At 42.3% G+C, this 15633-nt stretch overlaps 2 protein-coding genes across 3 annotated transcripts in view; both read right to left on the bottom strand.

Moving 5' to 3' along the window:
- Window positions 1–15633, bottom strand: part of Btbd9 (BTB domain containing 9) — a 342942-nt gene that overhangs the window by 105623 nt on the left and 221686 nt on the right. For both annotated transcript variants that reach the window (XM_051187069.1, XM_051187068.1), the window contains exon 7: window positions 14221–14330. In XM_051187069.1, coding sequence (XP_051043026.1) covers window positions 14221–14330 — 110 coding nt within the window. The remainder of the gene's footprint in view (window positions 1–14220; window positions 14331–15633) is intronic.
- Window positions 942–1701, bottom strand: LOC127224197 (sigma intracellular receptor 2-like). The gene is given in 2 exon segments (XM_051187090.1): window positions 942–1567; window positions 1569–1701. Coding segments are annotated over 2 exon segments (531 nt in total). The 5' UTR covers window positions 1698–1701; the 3' UTR covers window positions 942–1165.

Here is a 15633-nt window from a genome sequence, read left to right as displayed (position 1 = left end):
TTTTCCTTGCTATTGAGTTGCTTGAGCATCTCCTCATGTATTTTAGGGACAAGCCTATCGCCTATCAGGTGTATGGCATAAATACTTTCTTCCCATCTAGAGGTTGTCTCTATACAGTGTTAGTTGTTTACTTTGATGGATAGAAGCTTTTTGGTTCCATGTTGTTTCATTTGTCCCTTTTGCTTTTCCTGTATTTACTTTGGGGGTTAAGGAAAAAAAAACAACAAAACCATTGTCCAGACCAATGCATAGTTTCTCTTCCTATGCTCTGTGACCCCCAGATATTTTCTCTAGTGGTTTTAGTCTTTGTTCTTAGGCTTCAGTTCTTAATCTGTTTAAAGTTGAATTTTGTGTGTGGCTGTGATAAGGGTTCACTTTCATTCTTTTTTTTTTTTTTGATCAGCAGCTACCTTTATTTGGACCATACACACAAGTCAGACAGTAATAACCAGGGAAATATGGCTTGCAAGCAAAAACAGCATGCTTCGCACCCACCAATCTTGTTTCTGTAAGGAGAGCCAGTGGACACACTGCAACAGTCACACTATTACCCCACTCTGAACAGGATGGGAAGGAGCAGAGAGGGAGGACAAAGCTGTCTAGTAGGGAGCTCAGTGTCATGAGACGCCAGAGTTGGGAAGTACAAGTACTAGTAGCGTAACTGGAAGATAGGGTGAACTGTAAATGGTTATCTTCCAACTGCAGCCCATTCTGGCTTAGGCTTGTGAGGCTACAATATTTTTCTTCCAGAGGTAGAGGTATAGGCAGGAAACCATGGTAGTTTTTCATGGGTGTTTAGAGAGATAAAATTTGTGATATTAAAGTGGCCAGAAACACCCACTAATTTATTGACTAGTTATCACAGAGATTGAGTTAGGAGTTAGTCAGGTGTGTGTTCTAGCTGACCAGCTTTTTTTGTCTGGCCATTTTTAGGAATGCTATAGTAGAACTGTGGCACCACCTTGCTGGTCCCCACCCCTGCTGATGGCCTGTTCAGCCCTTGGAAGGTGAGGGCTTGGCATGTCTTGCCGCCATCTTGTTCTTGTGCACTGCTGTTGGTATGTTTCAAATGCTGCTGAGACGTGGGTTCAGAGCAATTTTTCTAGTATTGTCCAAAAGGCAACTGTACTATGGGATCTTCCCCCATCGGGCTAGTGGCTGGCCCCTATTTTTTCTTTCTTTTCTCCTCATACTTATAGTAAGGGTTCCGCAACATGAACAGGAGGAGTATAAGGGGGATTATTAAGTAAGGGGCATAGACACCTGTGAGAGTCAGTCGTTCTCGGAAATTCTCGGGTCTAAGTCCTTTGAAAGTAACAGCTTTGGAGAAATCCTCAAGTAGAAATGTATAGAGGATTGGAATTAAAGTTTTTATGGTGTGAACTGCATAGATGATTGCAGGGATTCGGATCCACCGGCAATTTCCTTTGAAGAAGGCATATGCAGCAACAGGAAAGAAAGGCAGCTGGAACAGAAGTTCACAAAACAGGAAGGACTTGAACCACACTGGGGGGTCCTGCATCAGAGGGTCTTTGAAATCCTTCGAGTACCACCGCAACAGGCTGCTTGAACTCCTGCGGGTACAGTTCTGGCGGCAACACCACCTGCAGTTCAATGAACAGCGTGATGGGGATGTGAGAGACAAAGTAGAGGCCCAGGAGCCACTCGACGCAGCACCTGGCGGCCAGGGCCCCCATGTTTGGTGCCATCAGTTGGGACGAGGCTGACACACCTGCGCCGAGAGCCCGAGACGTGGGAAGAAGCTCACTTTCATTCTTATCATGCAGATATCCAGTTTTCCCACCCCCGTTTACTGAACAGACTCTTCTTTCCATTTTCCATATTCTTGGCATGGTGGTCAATAAACCAAAGTCACTTCAAATGTAAAACAACAGGGCACCCAAAGAGTGATAATGACCATCTTACTGTTATCAAACCTTCTTTAAACATGTTATTCTACTTCATCACCCAAACACCCATGTCAAAAATAATGACACAAATAAAAGGAAAAGAGAATTTCAGCAACCCCATAAGTCCTCTCCTATCATAAAACCAAAGGTAGAACAAGCTTGCAGCAATATATGTAAGAGAGCACTCCTTTCCATATAGCATACACTTGGCACAGTGATGGGGGATGTCCTTCTGTATATGTTTCTCTTATTGGTTGATGAATAAAACACTGGCCAGTAGAGACAGGAAGACAGGTGGGGTGAGGAGATGAGGTGAATGCTGGGGAGAGAGGCAAAGAGGTACCAAGAGGAGATGCCATGGAGCTGAGGAAGGATTAAGAGGTCCAAACCCTTCTCTGGTAAGATAAGACCATGTGGAAATACTTAGACTAATAAAAATGGGTTAATAATTAAGACAAAGCTAGCAAATAAGCAGCCCTAGCCATCAGCCAACAGTTTTATAATTAACATAGCATCCGTGTATTTATTTTGGGGCAAAGCGGCTGTGGAACCAGGCAGGACCTCCACCTTCAGCACAGAGGTAAAAAAAATCAACTGTCGGTACATGTGTGGGCTCCTCTCCAGGTTCTTTATTTTTACCATGTATGTTCCTTTTCCTCTCTCCCCTCTCATGCCCATAAGACTGCTTTTCCTTCCTACATGTCTACTCTTGCATCAGCAGCATGCATCCATTAGTATGTAGCCCTAACTTTAAACACAAGGGTGACAGTCCTCATTTATTCATTTTCTTTTCTTACTTCAGTGTCTAAACTAACAACATTTCAATCTTTGGAATGTGTTAACTTAGCAGACCATGAGCTTTCAGCTTCCCCAAAGCTAAGAACATGACCAGGCTGCACCTGCAATCTACGGCAGTTTCTCCTACTTTGCTGTAACATCATGTTCTCACCAGCAGATCTGACAAATGCTTTGACTTATGACTTTCTTTCATTCTGGTATATAACCACTTCCATATGAAGTGGTTATACACAGGGCATAAGGTGGCCCACTGAGAGCAGCTCTGCCTGAGAAGTGAGTCAAATGCTGAGTGAGCACTGGCAATTGATTCTCCTGAGCTTTTTCCTTCCCTCCTACTCCACAAGGTCTAGCCTGGTCCATGTTCTGCCCCTCTCCTATTGCTACCACCTCAGTCCAGGCTGGGTTTCCTCTTCAGTTCAGTGTTCCTATTCCACCTGCTGACACCTCCCACTAAACAACTGATGGGAGATGTCATTCTGTGAATGTTTCTCTTATTGGTTAATAAATAAAACACTGTTTGCAAATAGGAAGGCAAGATAGGAGGGACTAGGAGATGAGGAGGATTCTGGGTGATGTAGTAGTGGAGATTCAAAATGTAGAGACTTGAGAGAAGAGGTCCAGACCCTCTCTCCAGTAAGGTAAGACCATGTGGAAACACTTAGATTAATAGAAACGGGTTAATATTTAAGACAGAGCTAACCAATAAGAAACACTAGTAACAGGCCAACAGCTTTATATCTAATACAGCATCTCTGTGTGTTATTTGGGGCTGATGCAGCTCTGGGACCAGGCTGGCAGGAAAACTGCTCGTAACACACAACTTCCTTCAGTGTGCTGCTGATGGTCCTCTGTTTAAGCCATTTTCCTCTATTAGCACACATGAGCCTCCTAGGCAGAAACTACACCTCCTGAGTGTATCTCCTCTCCTGAGTGCCTAAAATACACTTTGCAGACTCTTAGTGTCTACTTATGCCAAGTGGTTAACATAGCTCAACAGTTAAGTTTTACTAACAGAAACAGCCTTCCTATTTAGTTTGAGAAATTGGTCTGGGAAGGAACAGCCTCTTGGTACATCATAGTGGAAACTTACTGGCACCATCCTAGGAAACTACCTTCATTAAAGCCCTCAGGGCACCTTGAGAAGCATGATGGCAGCTCCTAGCCACACTGACATCTTCATATGCTAATGAGCTTCCCTAAGGCCAACTCTGTTTCTAAACAAAGTTATGAAGCACATGAGTTATGATGCATTCCTAGTTTAAAGGACACAAAGACCATTTGTGGCCTGATTTCCAACTGTTTGCTTTTCCTGAAAATTTACGCATTTCAAACATACAGTTATCTCAGAGTACCTTTAAATGAGTCATAGGCACAGTCCACCTACTCTATTTCCTGCACTTAGCTCCTTGGAGGCAGATACATGTTACCTATTTTTGTTGCTAGATAAATTAGCAAGTTATGCTCAACAAAATGTATTTATTCAGTTCACAAAGCCATTATCTTACCAGGGAAGAAAATGTGTTGAGAGCCTCTCACATCTCAACTCAACACCTACCCTTTTGCAGTCTGTTTGCTGTCCCCCAGCCCTCAAATTTCCACCCTTGTCAAGGTACCCTACCATGCACCTTTAGTTAGATGGAAGGCTGCTTGCAGCAGGAGGGTGTTGTCTGGCCTCTGTCCCACTCATCTGTTTTCAGCTCCTTGACTAGCCCCTGTCTGAACCCCACTGTAGCTCTCAAACTCCCTTTACCAGCTTGGCTTCTGCTTTACTAATAGAATAAACTGGATAGACTCATAAAAGAAAGCTATTTAAAAAATAAAAAAGAAACACAAATGGCCCTTAACATATATACAGGTGGGAAGAGATCTGGGTGGTAATGCTAAGAGCAGCAGATGAACACAAAGCCAGTACCCCTCCTCCTTTTTTAAAAAACAGGTCACAGTTACGGGTGGCAGCAGGAGTGTCCCAGGACTTCAGCGGCAGACCTGTGCTTTTGGCATCTCGGGGCAACTGCTAACTAGGAACCACAACAGAACGTCACTGGTCTTCCTGGCCCTGTGCCAGCGACACAGAGGTAAACATGGGTCTAAAGCCAATGAGAGCTCTCTGGCCCATGGTTTAAACAGTTTAAAGACGCCTGGATTTAGAACCTGGCTCCATGCTCTGGTTGGTGTCTCTCATGGAGCATGGAGAGCAGGATAGCCAAGGTAGAGGAAGGGGAGGAATTGAGGAAAGCATGCATCTTCCGAAACTCAGCACAGCATCTTCTGAAGCTCCAGATGACCGTAAGAAGGGAGCCCGACTCTTGGAATGCTGAACACCGTTCTAACACCAGCTCCTGTTTACTGTTCCCTAAGGTCTTCTAAGAGCTAGTCTATTCATCTAGAAGACTCACAAGAAAAAGCTATTTAAAAAATAAAAAAGAAATGCAAACGGCCCTCAAACATGTAAAAAGAAGCTCAATTTCTCTCCTAAAAACTACAGTTGAAACTGCAATGAGATTTCTCTCTTCCCTAAACTAGTGAAAGCCCCAGAGCATGAGCATGTGCTCCACTGACACTGCTGTGGGAGTCCACCACATAGCACCAGTGACAGTCTGCACACAGCATCTTCTCTGTGAAAGCCCTCTTGTAGGAATTTGCCCCAAAAGTATATTAGGAAAAATGGGGAAAGATGGACGTACAAGGCAGTCAAAACCATTTGTAGTAGCAAGACTCAAAAATAATACAAAGGGTTCATCAACAAAGAGCTGGTTAAACAAAGTTGGCTCATGTACACAAGCACTATGGAGCTATAAAAACAATGCACAGCATGTTTCTCCATCTTAGCTCTAACAGAGGCATTAAATACCATGAACTGAAGTCCTCTGGGAGAAAAACAAAACACAAAAAACAAACAAACAAAAAACGACTACACCCATATTAAAGATTTTACAGGGCTGACTGGCTGACCAGAATTTCCTGACTATGGAGAGCTGAAATGTAGATCCACAGCAAAAATTATCTTGTGCAACTTTTGCTTCCTCTATAGTCATTCATCGCCTGTCTCTGTGTCTAGCCAAATACCCTGTCAACTCGCAGGGGAAACCTTTGGAATGTGTTAGCAGACCACTAGCTTTCACTGACACCAAAGCTAGCATACCATCATGAAGCACCTGAAATCTACATCAGCATTACCTGCTGTGCAGAGACCTACTGCCACTGTTCTTGATGGATCTGGCAAACACTCGATGACTCCTTTCCATGGCTGTAAGAAGTTCATGTGACTAAGTCTATGTTGGCACATTTTACTAGGGGCACAGTCACTTATGTCTGGCTCAGAATAAACTATCTTATTTTACTTGAGCCAAGAGCTGTGTTGTATTGCACCGCAAAGTCAAACACAGGCCCAAGGACGATCAGGTGAACTGTCACCTTGCCCTTTGTGCCCACCTGTTTGCACTGGCTCCTTCAGTAGTAACAGTGAGTTCTTTCTGTTGTTCAGGCCCATTTTGTTCAGGTTTGGTCTGCTGGCTGGATGTGAGCTAGCTGTTGGCTACCCTCTCACTGTTTTCAGAGCATTTGGTCAAAATACTCATCACTAGCATTCATCCTTTTCTGCTGCCTTCTCCCATGTCTAGTTCTGGGCTCTTGTTGCAAGCTTCTTCCTTTTAGTTTGAGTTCTATGGTTGCCTGCACATTAAGACCCAACAGGGCGGAGGAGTCAGGGGAAAACCCCCCAAGGCATGCAATGGATTCACTGAAAGCCTATGACAATATAGTCCATTGCTTTCAACTTCAAAGTGTGATATGTTGTCATGGGCTACCATATGTTCACATAGGCTATCCTATATACACACAGGGTGTCAGCCCCTCACATTCCTGAGAATATACAGGATAAACATGAGACACAGTGAGAGGGGCCAACCTTGGGAGAGACTATTCCCATTAATGCAGTATAGACTTGACCCAAAACACAAATCCTACCAGAGACAATGGAAGGCTGCAATTTTTGAGAAAACAAAGAAAATGGAAAACTGAAACTCAAGGAAGGAGAAAGTGTTTGGTAGTCAAACCAGTCTTATCTTTTTGGTTGTGAGCCTAGCCTTTAATGGCTGAGCCATCTTTCCAGCCCTCAAGATAGTCTTATGTTAGACAATTCTGGAAATCTAATCCACAAATATATTCTTTTAAATGGTGAACAACTGGTATCTATGAAAAAAAATGTACATTTAACTAAAAGTCCTAGGCAATAAAACTAAAGAATATAAATGGGCAGACTAAGGAATTTAAAAAATGAGAAATGACAAAAATAGGAAAGGGAATTTTAAAAACTATCAAGAAAGAGATATTTAAAAACAGGAAGTTAATAAAGTTTTAGAAGCTGTATCAAAACTGATGAGGTTTCAAGAATTGGTTTTTCTCACCTCTATTCACCTGCCATTGCCGATCCTGCCTCCTACTTTCTACGATTCTCTCCCTCTGACTCCCTTCTCTAGAAATCCCCAAGCAAAAAAAAAAAAAAAAAAAAAAAAAATTCTGTACCACAGGAAAAGGCTCCTATGGCCTATTTGAAGAAAAAGCCTGGAGCAGAAGCGCTCCCGACACTCTCTCTACTCTGGGCAGAGCCTGCTGCAAACTATGCACACAAGGTGTGCCGCAGTCACTGCTGGACTCTGGGATCTGCTGACAAGTTTCCATAACCATACTAATCTAAAAAGCAGGTTTCTCTGACTTTTACTAAAAATGCCCATTTGTAAGGACATATCCTGCTCTACCAATTAGCTCTTGAAATGAAAAAAAAAAAAAAAAAAGTAGGCTAAGTCTGTACAACAGGCTTCACTCTGACATTTTACCTTTCACCAGGTCTCTTACACCTCCAAGGCAGAGAAGAAACTGCCTCCTTGACTGTATGATGAGTGTACTCTGGCCCTGATTTAACATGGCTGCATGGTGACTGTGTTGTGCTTGTTTAACATGTGCTCATGATAACTCTTGGGTTTACATAACCATTTTTGTTCCTTAGCCTGTGTTAAGCTGTGTTTATTACAAGACATTCTTGCTGGAAAACAGAATTTAGAGGGTTTTACTTATGACTTACAACTATAACAAGAACTTTGAGAGATCTTAATTTATTGTGCTTTTATAAATCTGGACCATCACTTTTTAAATTATTAAGTTTGTTTTGACTTTTAATATAAAGTTGGCAACCCTTTGTTTTAATATAAAGCTTGTATCATCTTGGTCTATCATTGTGAGGTTTCTGACCAGTTCCTTTAGATATGTGTCATGTGATACGTTTTCATGATAAATTCCTGCCAAGAAAGAATCTAATTAAGCAAGCAAGCATTCATGTAAACTTACTCCACGCTCCTTCAGTTCACACTGATTTCAAATATCTCCCTTCCTAGGCTGCTAGGATGCTAACAAAGGTATAAATACTGATGTAGGGCAGATAAAGAGAATGTCATCTATGTGACTACATTGAGGAGATGACTGCAAGGACCAAGCAACCTCAAGTCCTTTTGGAGGGTTTCACATGAGCTTTAAACTTAAATAGAAGCTGGGCATGGTGGTGCAAGCCTTTAATCCCAGTACTTGAGAGACAGAGGCTGAGGGATCTCTCCGAGTTTCAGGCCAACATCGTCTACAGAGCAAGTTCTAGGACAGCCAGAACTACATAGTAAGAAGTTGTCTTAAAACAAACAAAACAAACAAACAAATGTACGTAGAATAAAACAAAACAAAAACTACCAGACAAGAGGTGAGAGATATAATTAACAATCCCAGTCAAGGTTTTTTCAATTTTGATTTATTTTGTGTGTGTGTGTGTGTGTGTGTGTGTGTGTGTGTGTGTGTGTGTGTGTGTGCGCACGCACGCGCGCGCATGCACACATGCACCACAGTGCAATTGTGAAGGTCAGAGGACAACTTGTGGGAGCCAGTGCTATCCCTCCACCATGTGGTGGGTGCTGTGGATAGAATTTGAGTCACTAGGCTTTACTTGCTGAGCCATCCTGCTATCTGACAAATGTAGTATTCTTTTGGGGTGGGGAACAGGGTCTCCCTCTGTAGTTTTGGCTGGCCTTAAACTCACAGAGATCCACCTAACTTTGCCTCCTGAGGACTTAAGTCCTTGATCATTTGAGGGGGCAAGCTGTTGCCCAGAGATGACTGCTGTTGCCCTCATATGGAGGACTGTTTATCTTGGATGGCCTTTGACTGAAGATTTAGGACAGCCACTTATCTGAACCTTCAGATTTGAGGAAGGTATGGAATGGGTTACACGGGTGGATACTTCCTGAGTGGTTAATGTGGTTGTTTTCAGTCACATGGGAATCTGACCACAAGAACAGGAGACAGACACACAAAATTAGGCAGGGATGTAGGATTTGTACCCTGCCATCTGCCTCTTGCTTGTGGGCTCCAAAGAAAAGTCCACACTCTTTAGCAAGACATATTTCTGAGTGCCTGTTAAATCTTTATCAAGTTTGCTGGTATAAGAAAAAAAAATTTCTCTAGGACTCTCAACATTTTCTGGCTATGTTTCAAATGCAGCTTCCCAGGTTTCATTTATAACATAAAGATTAATTTTATTATGAAAGAAGTTTTTAAATTTCATAAAGACAAAAAGGAACTACAAAGCATGAGAATAAGATACAAAATTATATTCATAAACTATATATTTTAATAAAGCTGGTTAAATGGAAAGGCATGCTTTTAAGTAAGAAAGGATTTTATATACTGAAATAAGACTTTTGTCCTACAGTCAAAGATTTTCCAAAAACAGAAAAGGTGAAGCCAAAATTAGAATGTTGGCATATGCTATAAGATCTGTGAGAGATAAAATGTAGAAAGAATGTGTAAATGATTAAGTAAGTTCACTATAATTAAAAGTTATTAAAAACTCTTTGGGTCCAAATTAGATGCAAAGATATAAAAGTAAAGTCTAACTTTCTGTTCACAAGAGTACACTTTGCATCAGCAAAACAGCAATGAAAAGACTCAGAGAACAAGGATTCTGTGCTTTGCCCCTCACGCCTGTAGTGCCAGGACATCAATAAGTCAATACTAGGTTTGCATGTTTTCCCAAGGGGCTTGAAGTTTCCTATTATCAGAAACGCAACACTTTAGCAGTGGGGAAAAGTGTGTTAGAAGAAATTACTTGTGTTAGAAGAAATTACTTCTACTTGGGGCATTCCTGCTAAGTTGTGCAATGATTGTGCTACTTATTTTAATGGATAGTATTGAAGTATACATGTAAATCCTGGCCTATTATACAGAGTTTTCATAGTGCCTGTGGTCTTCAAACCTCTACATTGACAAGTGATTGTCAAAACTAAGTAACACTTGTGACTCTCTTAGCTAAAGACACTCCCATTAATTCCACTAAATCTAAGGTCTATCTCTTTTGGAAAAGCAAATTATCCCCTAAGAAAATAATTACTTGGCATCCTACAAAAGTGGACAAGTACCATATAATCTATCTCTGCTTAAAGGGAGACAATACACACCACTACAAAGGACTTTAAAAAATGAAAACTAGGGCTGGAGAGATAGCTCGGCTGTTAAAAAAGGCTAGGCTCACAACCAAAAAATGATAACTAAGTCAGGATGGCAGTGTACAAGCCCTTGAGAGGTGAAGGCGAGAATCAGGTCACTTCTCGCCACAAAGTGAGGTCCAAGCCAGCCTCAGATACTTGAGATAGTGTCTCACGTAAAACATAAAAATATAGAGTCTTTCTACAGTGGGCTCCCAAGAGATGAGTAACTTAACTACTCAGAGTTAAAACCAAGTGATTTCCTCAGTTAGAAAAATATCACATCCAATACTCCACCTCCCATTTTGGTCTCAACGAAAGGACTTCTTACTTCCTGGTGGTTTATTTCCTTTTGTATTGCTGTGGGTCAAGGCAATTTATAAAAGGAAGAGTTTCTTGGGGCTCATGGTTCCAAAGGGTTAGAGTATACAATCATCAGGATTGGGCATGGCGGCGGCAGCAGCTCAGAGCTGGAGAGTGCTAACTAGGAATGGTGTGGGGTTCTGGGTTTTCAAAGCCCACCTCCACTGACACACCTCCTCCAACAAGGCCACACACCCTAATCCTTCCCGAACAGTTCCAGTAACTGGCAGCCAAACATCCAAATTTATGAGCCTATGGGACCACTCTCATTCAAAGTATCACGCCTACTATGCAAAACTTAAAATCAACTCTTAAATTTTATTTCTTACCAACAGAGTCAGCTCCTTCTGAGAACCCTTCCAAGAGGACTTTAAAAGCACTGCATGAGCCCCACCCTCCACTGTATCTACAGCCGAGTACTCCAAGTAACTCCAAGCCCTCTGGGAGGGCTGCAGATTGCCTACCAGACATGGGCACGTGAAGCACAACTGTGGAGACTGGATTTCAGATCTCAGAACTGAAATCCATAAAGAGATAAACATCTTTAAATACATGGAACCCTCACTGGTACCATGTTAGGGTCTCTTGCAACTCTCTGCCAGAGGCTGTTGCAGCAAGATCTACAAGCAGCCATCAAGTGGCTGTGGTGGCAGCAGCAGCAAGGGGTAGTAGGATCAGCTAGGGCCCATTCCCAGAGGAACCCAATCAAGTTGCAGGCTTTTCTGCTAACCTGTACAAGTAAAACAGCATGAAGAGGGAAAAGTGCAGCCCATCATGCTACACATGTGAGCTGTGTAGTCCCAGCATGTGAGAGTCAGACACAGACACACAAACAACACCCCCCCCCTTTACACACATATAAAACAAGAAAGAAATGCTTTGGTGGGTGAAGGGACCAGATCCTCACTCAGCCCCCTGCTTTAGCAGCCATGACAGGCTGCAGATCAGCAACATGTGTTTGCCTAACCTTGCCCCTCCTCCCAGTCACTAGGAGGTCAGATACCCTCCACATGGCAAGGAAACAATCAGAAGTTAGCTGGCGGGCTCTGAACATGCTTTAAGGTAAAAGGGCTAACATTGATGTGCAGAGCATAGCAACTGCCCTGGGAGGGCCCATAGGCCATAGGAACCAATTAAGTTAATCAATCAACATAAGACAAGTCACCCAAGCCTGGAAGTGCACCAATCCTGAAACTATTACAGACCCCTAGACGCTCCCCTTGCACACCCCAATAAATCCCCCACCTTGAGGTTCCTTTGGGTCTTTCTCACTCCACCCGGCATGTGGAATGGATGGTGGGCCCGAGTTATTGCAGCTAACTCATTAATAATAAAAGACTCTTTGCTTTTGCATTGGAATGGGTCTCTTAGTGATCTGGGGTTCAGAATTTGGGCACAACAGTGGGAAAGACTATGATGCAGAGTTGACACCGCTACCTCTGCTCTGTCATTCCTGGTATTAATACATTTAACACTAAAATCTGATTTTAAAATCCACAAATGTTTTAAAGTCATTTTAAGGTCTGTAGAGGAATAATTAGACTCTGAACTGTTGAAGATCGAGAACTGAAAATCTATGAATCTAGACCCTCTATTAGATAACCACAGTATTTTTGTTTTCCTATTCTTTCCAGCTACAACAGGCTTAGTGAGTGGCTCTCAAGGAGGTTTCATCTTAAGAAATCCTCCTCCTGTAAGTACATCTGACCTGTCTGTGCCCCTGTAGTGTCCACTCATTCCCTGGGAGGTCTCAGCTGAGGGCTATGTGCTGCTAAAACGCATATGGCACAGTCAACATGGACATCTGTCCATTACTACTTTAAACAGCTCTGTAAGCTAAGCAAAGGTGTGCTCCTTCCCACTAACACTAACACCATCTCCCTTCCTGCCTGGTGTGAGCAGCTCTGAACTGTAAAGATGACCACCAGGAGGTTCAGAGTGGTTTCCACTGCAGATCATCTGCTGGTGAGTTCACATGCATAGCTGCCTACCAGCACTGCTGCTGTGGGACGATGACAGGCATGGGACTGAGTGCCCTTTGCAGTCACACTTGTATGCCTCATAGAAAGGGGCTAGAAGAAGTGTCCCGCCAAACCCCAAAACAACTTCTTGCATTTGCAATCTTATTCCATCATCTGACATGCCTGAGACTATTATAGACTGGGTCAGCTTCGATTAAATATGTAGAGTGAGAATGCATGCCTCACCATAACAGATATCAAGTTTTGTTCTTTTAATGGCCTCTCCACAAGATGGGCCTGTTTCTTGGATAACTGCAGTATCAACAAACTTATTCTTCCTTCAGTATGAAGGGGACTTATGTACATGGATGCAACATGTATAAGAATGCAATCCTTGGTGCTGAAATTATATCACACAGGTTGTGAATATACAGGCTCTTGGTTTCTCAAATTTTCTCAACAAGGCCTCTCCTGACTGCACACAATGGAGCCTGAAGTCTCCAGAGGACCTAGGAAGCCTGTAGCCACCCCACAGAATTAGAAGACAATACCATCACATAGTGCTTCAAATTTGTTAATTTTCAAATTACTTGAAAGTCACAAAAATAGCACTAATATTCAGTTCTAATTACATCAACAGTAAAGTGAAAAATAATTATTTTGGTTGAGCTCTGAAAATGTTCTTCTCAATGGAAAATTTTCCAGTCTTGACATTTGTGTATGCTATAAGGAAAACAGCAAATGTAGAGAATTTTAGGCTACAATCATTCAAAAATCTTCGACCTTGTTTGAGTTTCTACTCCTCTTTCTTGTTACAGTCACTGTCAAGCTTGAAGACTTGTGTCAGTGTGGATATGTGTTCTAACATGGATGAGAGAACTGAATTCTCTTTTAAAGACATAGAATTCTATTTCAGTTATTTTCCAAAGAAAGCTATAGTAAAAGCACAAATTCAAGATCTCATGAGCCTATCTATGCAGGAAGGTGAGGAAAAACCCAAGGGTATGGGAGTAAGTTGTCTGGAAAGGAAAAGTTACCCTTGACATCACCAAGGTCAAGACCAGAGACGGATGGTATGTAATGGGCTAAGCAATGCCTAAAACAAAGCCAGGCCCCTTCAACCAACTCACACACTCATAAACAAAGTAACCCTGAAATTAAAATACCCTTGGAAAAATAAGCCAGGCAGGTAGCTAAGCAGATTGAATCTGGAATTGACATGTTTATGAAAACATTCCCACAGCTACACATACCATTCATATCAAATCAAAGCCAACATGACTTCATAGCCTTGAAAACTATGACCATCCAATCAATACTAGCCTTCCTCCCCCGCCTCACCTACTATTAAATACAGAAAAGCCTTTGGTGTGTAAGCCCTTTCTTTCTTGCCTATCAAGAGCATTTTCTACTCTGCAAATCTGGACAACTCCTTAAATGCTTTCAATTCCTAGCTGTAGTATAATATTCATATTTGTTTTTCCTTTAACTTTACTGAGTTTATTATTGTGAATTCTACAAATAAAGGCTATACTCTTGTCAGTCATTCGGCATTCAAATTCAACTAAAGTTCTTAAGCAGAGATGATTTAGAGGAACTATTATAATAAGAAAAATCTGAAGGCAAAGTATCTAAGTATATATGCAAAAATATCATTGTAATACTTACCTATGAGGCCCTTCTCCAGAGTGAAGGTTTTGTTTGTAAACATACATTCAAATGCCACAATGTGGAAAATCTTGTTCACTGTGTTGTGAGTCCCAACTATCCGGATATACCTGAGGGTGAAGAGAAAGCACATGTGTTGGAATGCGCTCTGCCACATCCAAGCCAGGCATAGGCAGGTTAAGGCACACCGCACCACACACAGAGTACAGGGGACCCTGAAAATTCTGAAGTCCACCTCCTTGGCTGGCTCATGGCCATGCCATTTCACAGGGAGTTAAGAAAAGCTTGGCTATGACTCGCCTAGAAATCACATCAGGTACCATTTCGTTCAATTCGTGTATGTCAGAACAAATGTAAATCCATGAGACATTTACCCTGGAGAATAACACCCAGCTTCCACCTTCCTCATGGCAAGGAGTCTATCTGGGTTCATGTGCAAAACTACAGGCAAAATCAAATGCATTCAGCTCCAAGAACTCCCACCCATTGCAGACAAATGCATGAAATCAATACCGCTTCCCTGTTTAGAGGGAAACAGGCACAAAAACTCCTGAAAACCACTATGGACATCTTTTATTGTAGTGCTGCTCCCAAGTCCCCACTAGGAAGTGAAGCCTGTATATTTACACCAGTACCCCCGCCCTGCCCCCACTGCTGGGGAGCCTTCTCTGTAGAGAGGACCCAGCCTGCTCTGCAGCTTCCCTCTGGGTCCCACAGCTCTGCCATCTGCACCTGGTGTGGAGTTTCACCGGGCAGGTCTGGAGTGTCTTGGCCTGTTCACCCCATCCATTATCCTAGAGGTTTCATCTCTGACAAACAAGCATTAAAACTTGCAGCAACTTGCTCCCTTAGCTCTAAAAGGACCAACAGTTCATGGGTTAATGAAGACACAACTCCATCTTCTGAGTATTACACAATACCACAGGGAATGTGCTCCATGCTATCTCCCTAGACTTCAAAGGGGGGACCATGATAAATAACTAGATTAACTAAGAACATTCTTCCAAATTATGAACTATGCACTGAGGGATGGGGGCATAAGAGAGAACAGATTTCAATTAGGAAATGACGGGCTGAACAAGGTTTTAGTAATACCCTCACTTTGCACGTAGAACAACCTTCAATTTAGATGATATAATTTTACTTCTAAGTTAATCGCTGCTCACTAATTCCATAATTTCCTAACATTTCTCATCACTCTGAATTAACTGTATAATGTAAAAGACTATTTGAAGCATTCACATTAATGAGACTATATTTAGGGGTTTTGCATTATGGGCTATCTTCTTCCCGCCTGAGTCTCATGGCATTCCCTGTGTACCTCATTTAGCCATCTGCTCCTTAACACAAGCCAATTACTCATCTTCATAACCCATACTAACGGGATCTCCTGAACTAGCTACTCAGGATGCC

The sequence above is a fragment of the Phodopus roborovskii genome, unplaced genomic scaffold (genome assembly GCF_943737965.1).
Source record: "Phodopus roborovskii unplaced genomic scaffold, PHOROB, whole genome shotgun sequence".
Taxonomy (NCBI): Eukaryota; Metazoa; Chordata; class Mammalia; order Rodentia; family Cricetidae; genus Phodopus; species Phodopus roborovskii.
The sequence above is the reverse complement of the archived record's forward strand: the minus strand, read 5'-3'. Positions and strand labels throughout refer to the sequence as shown.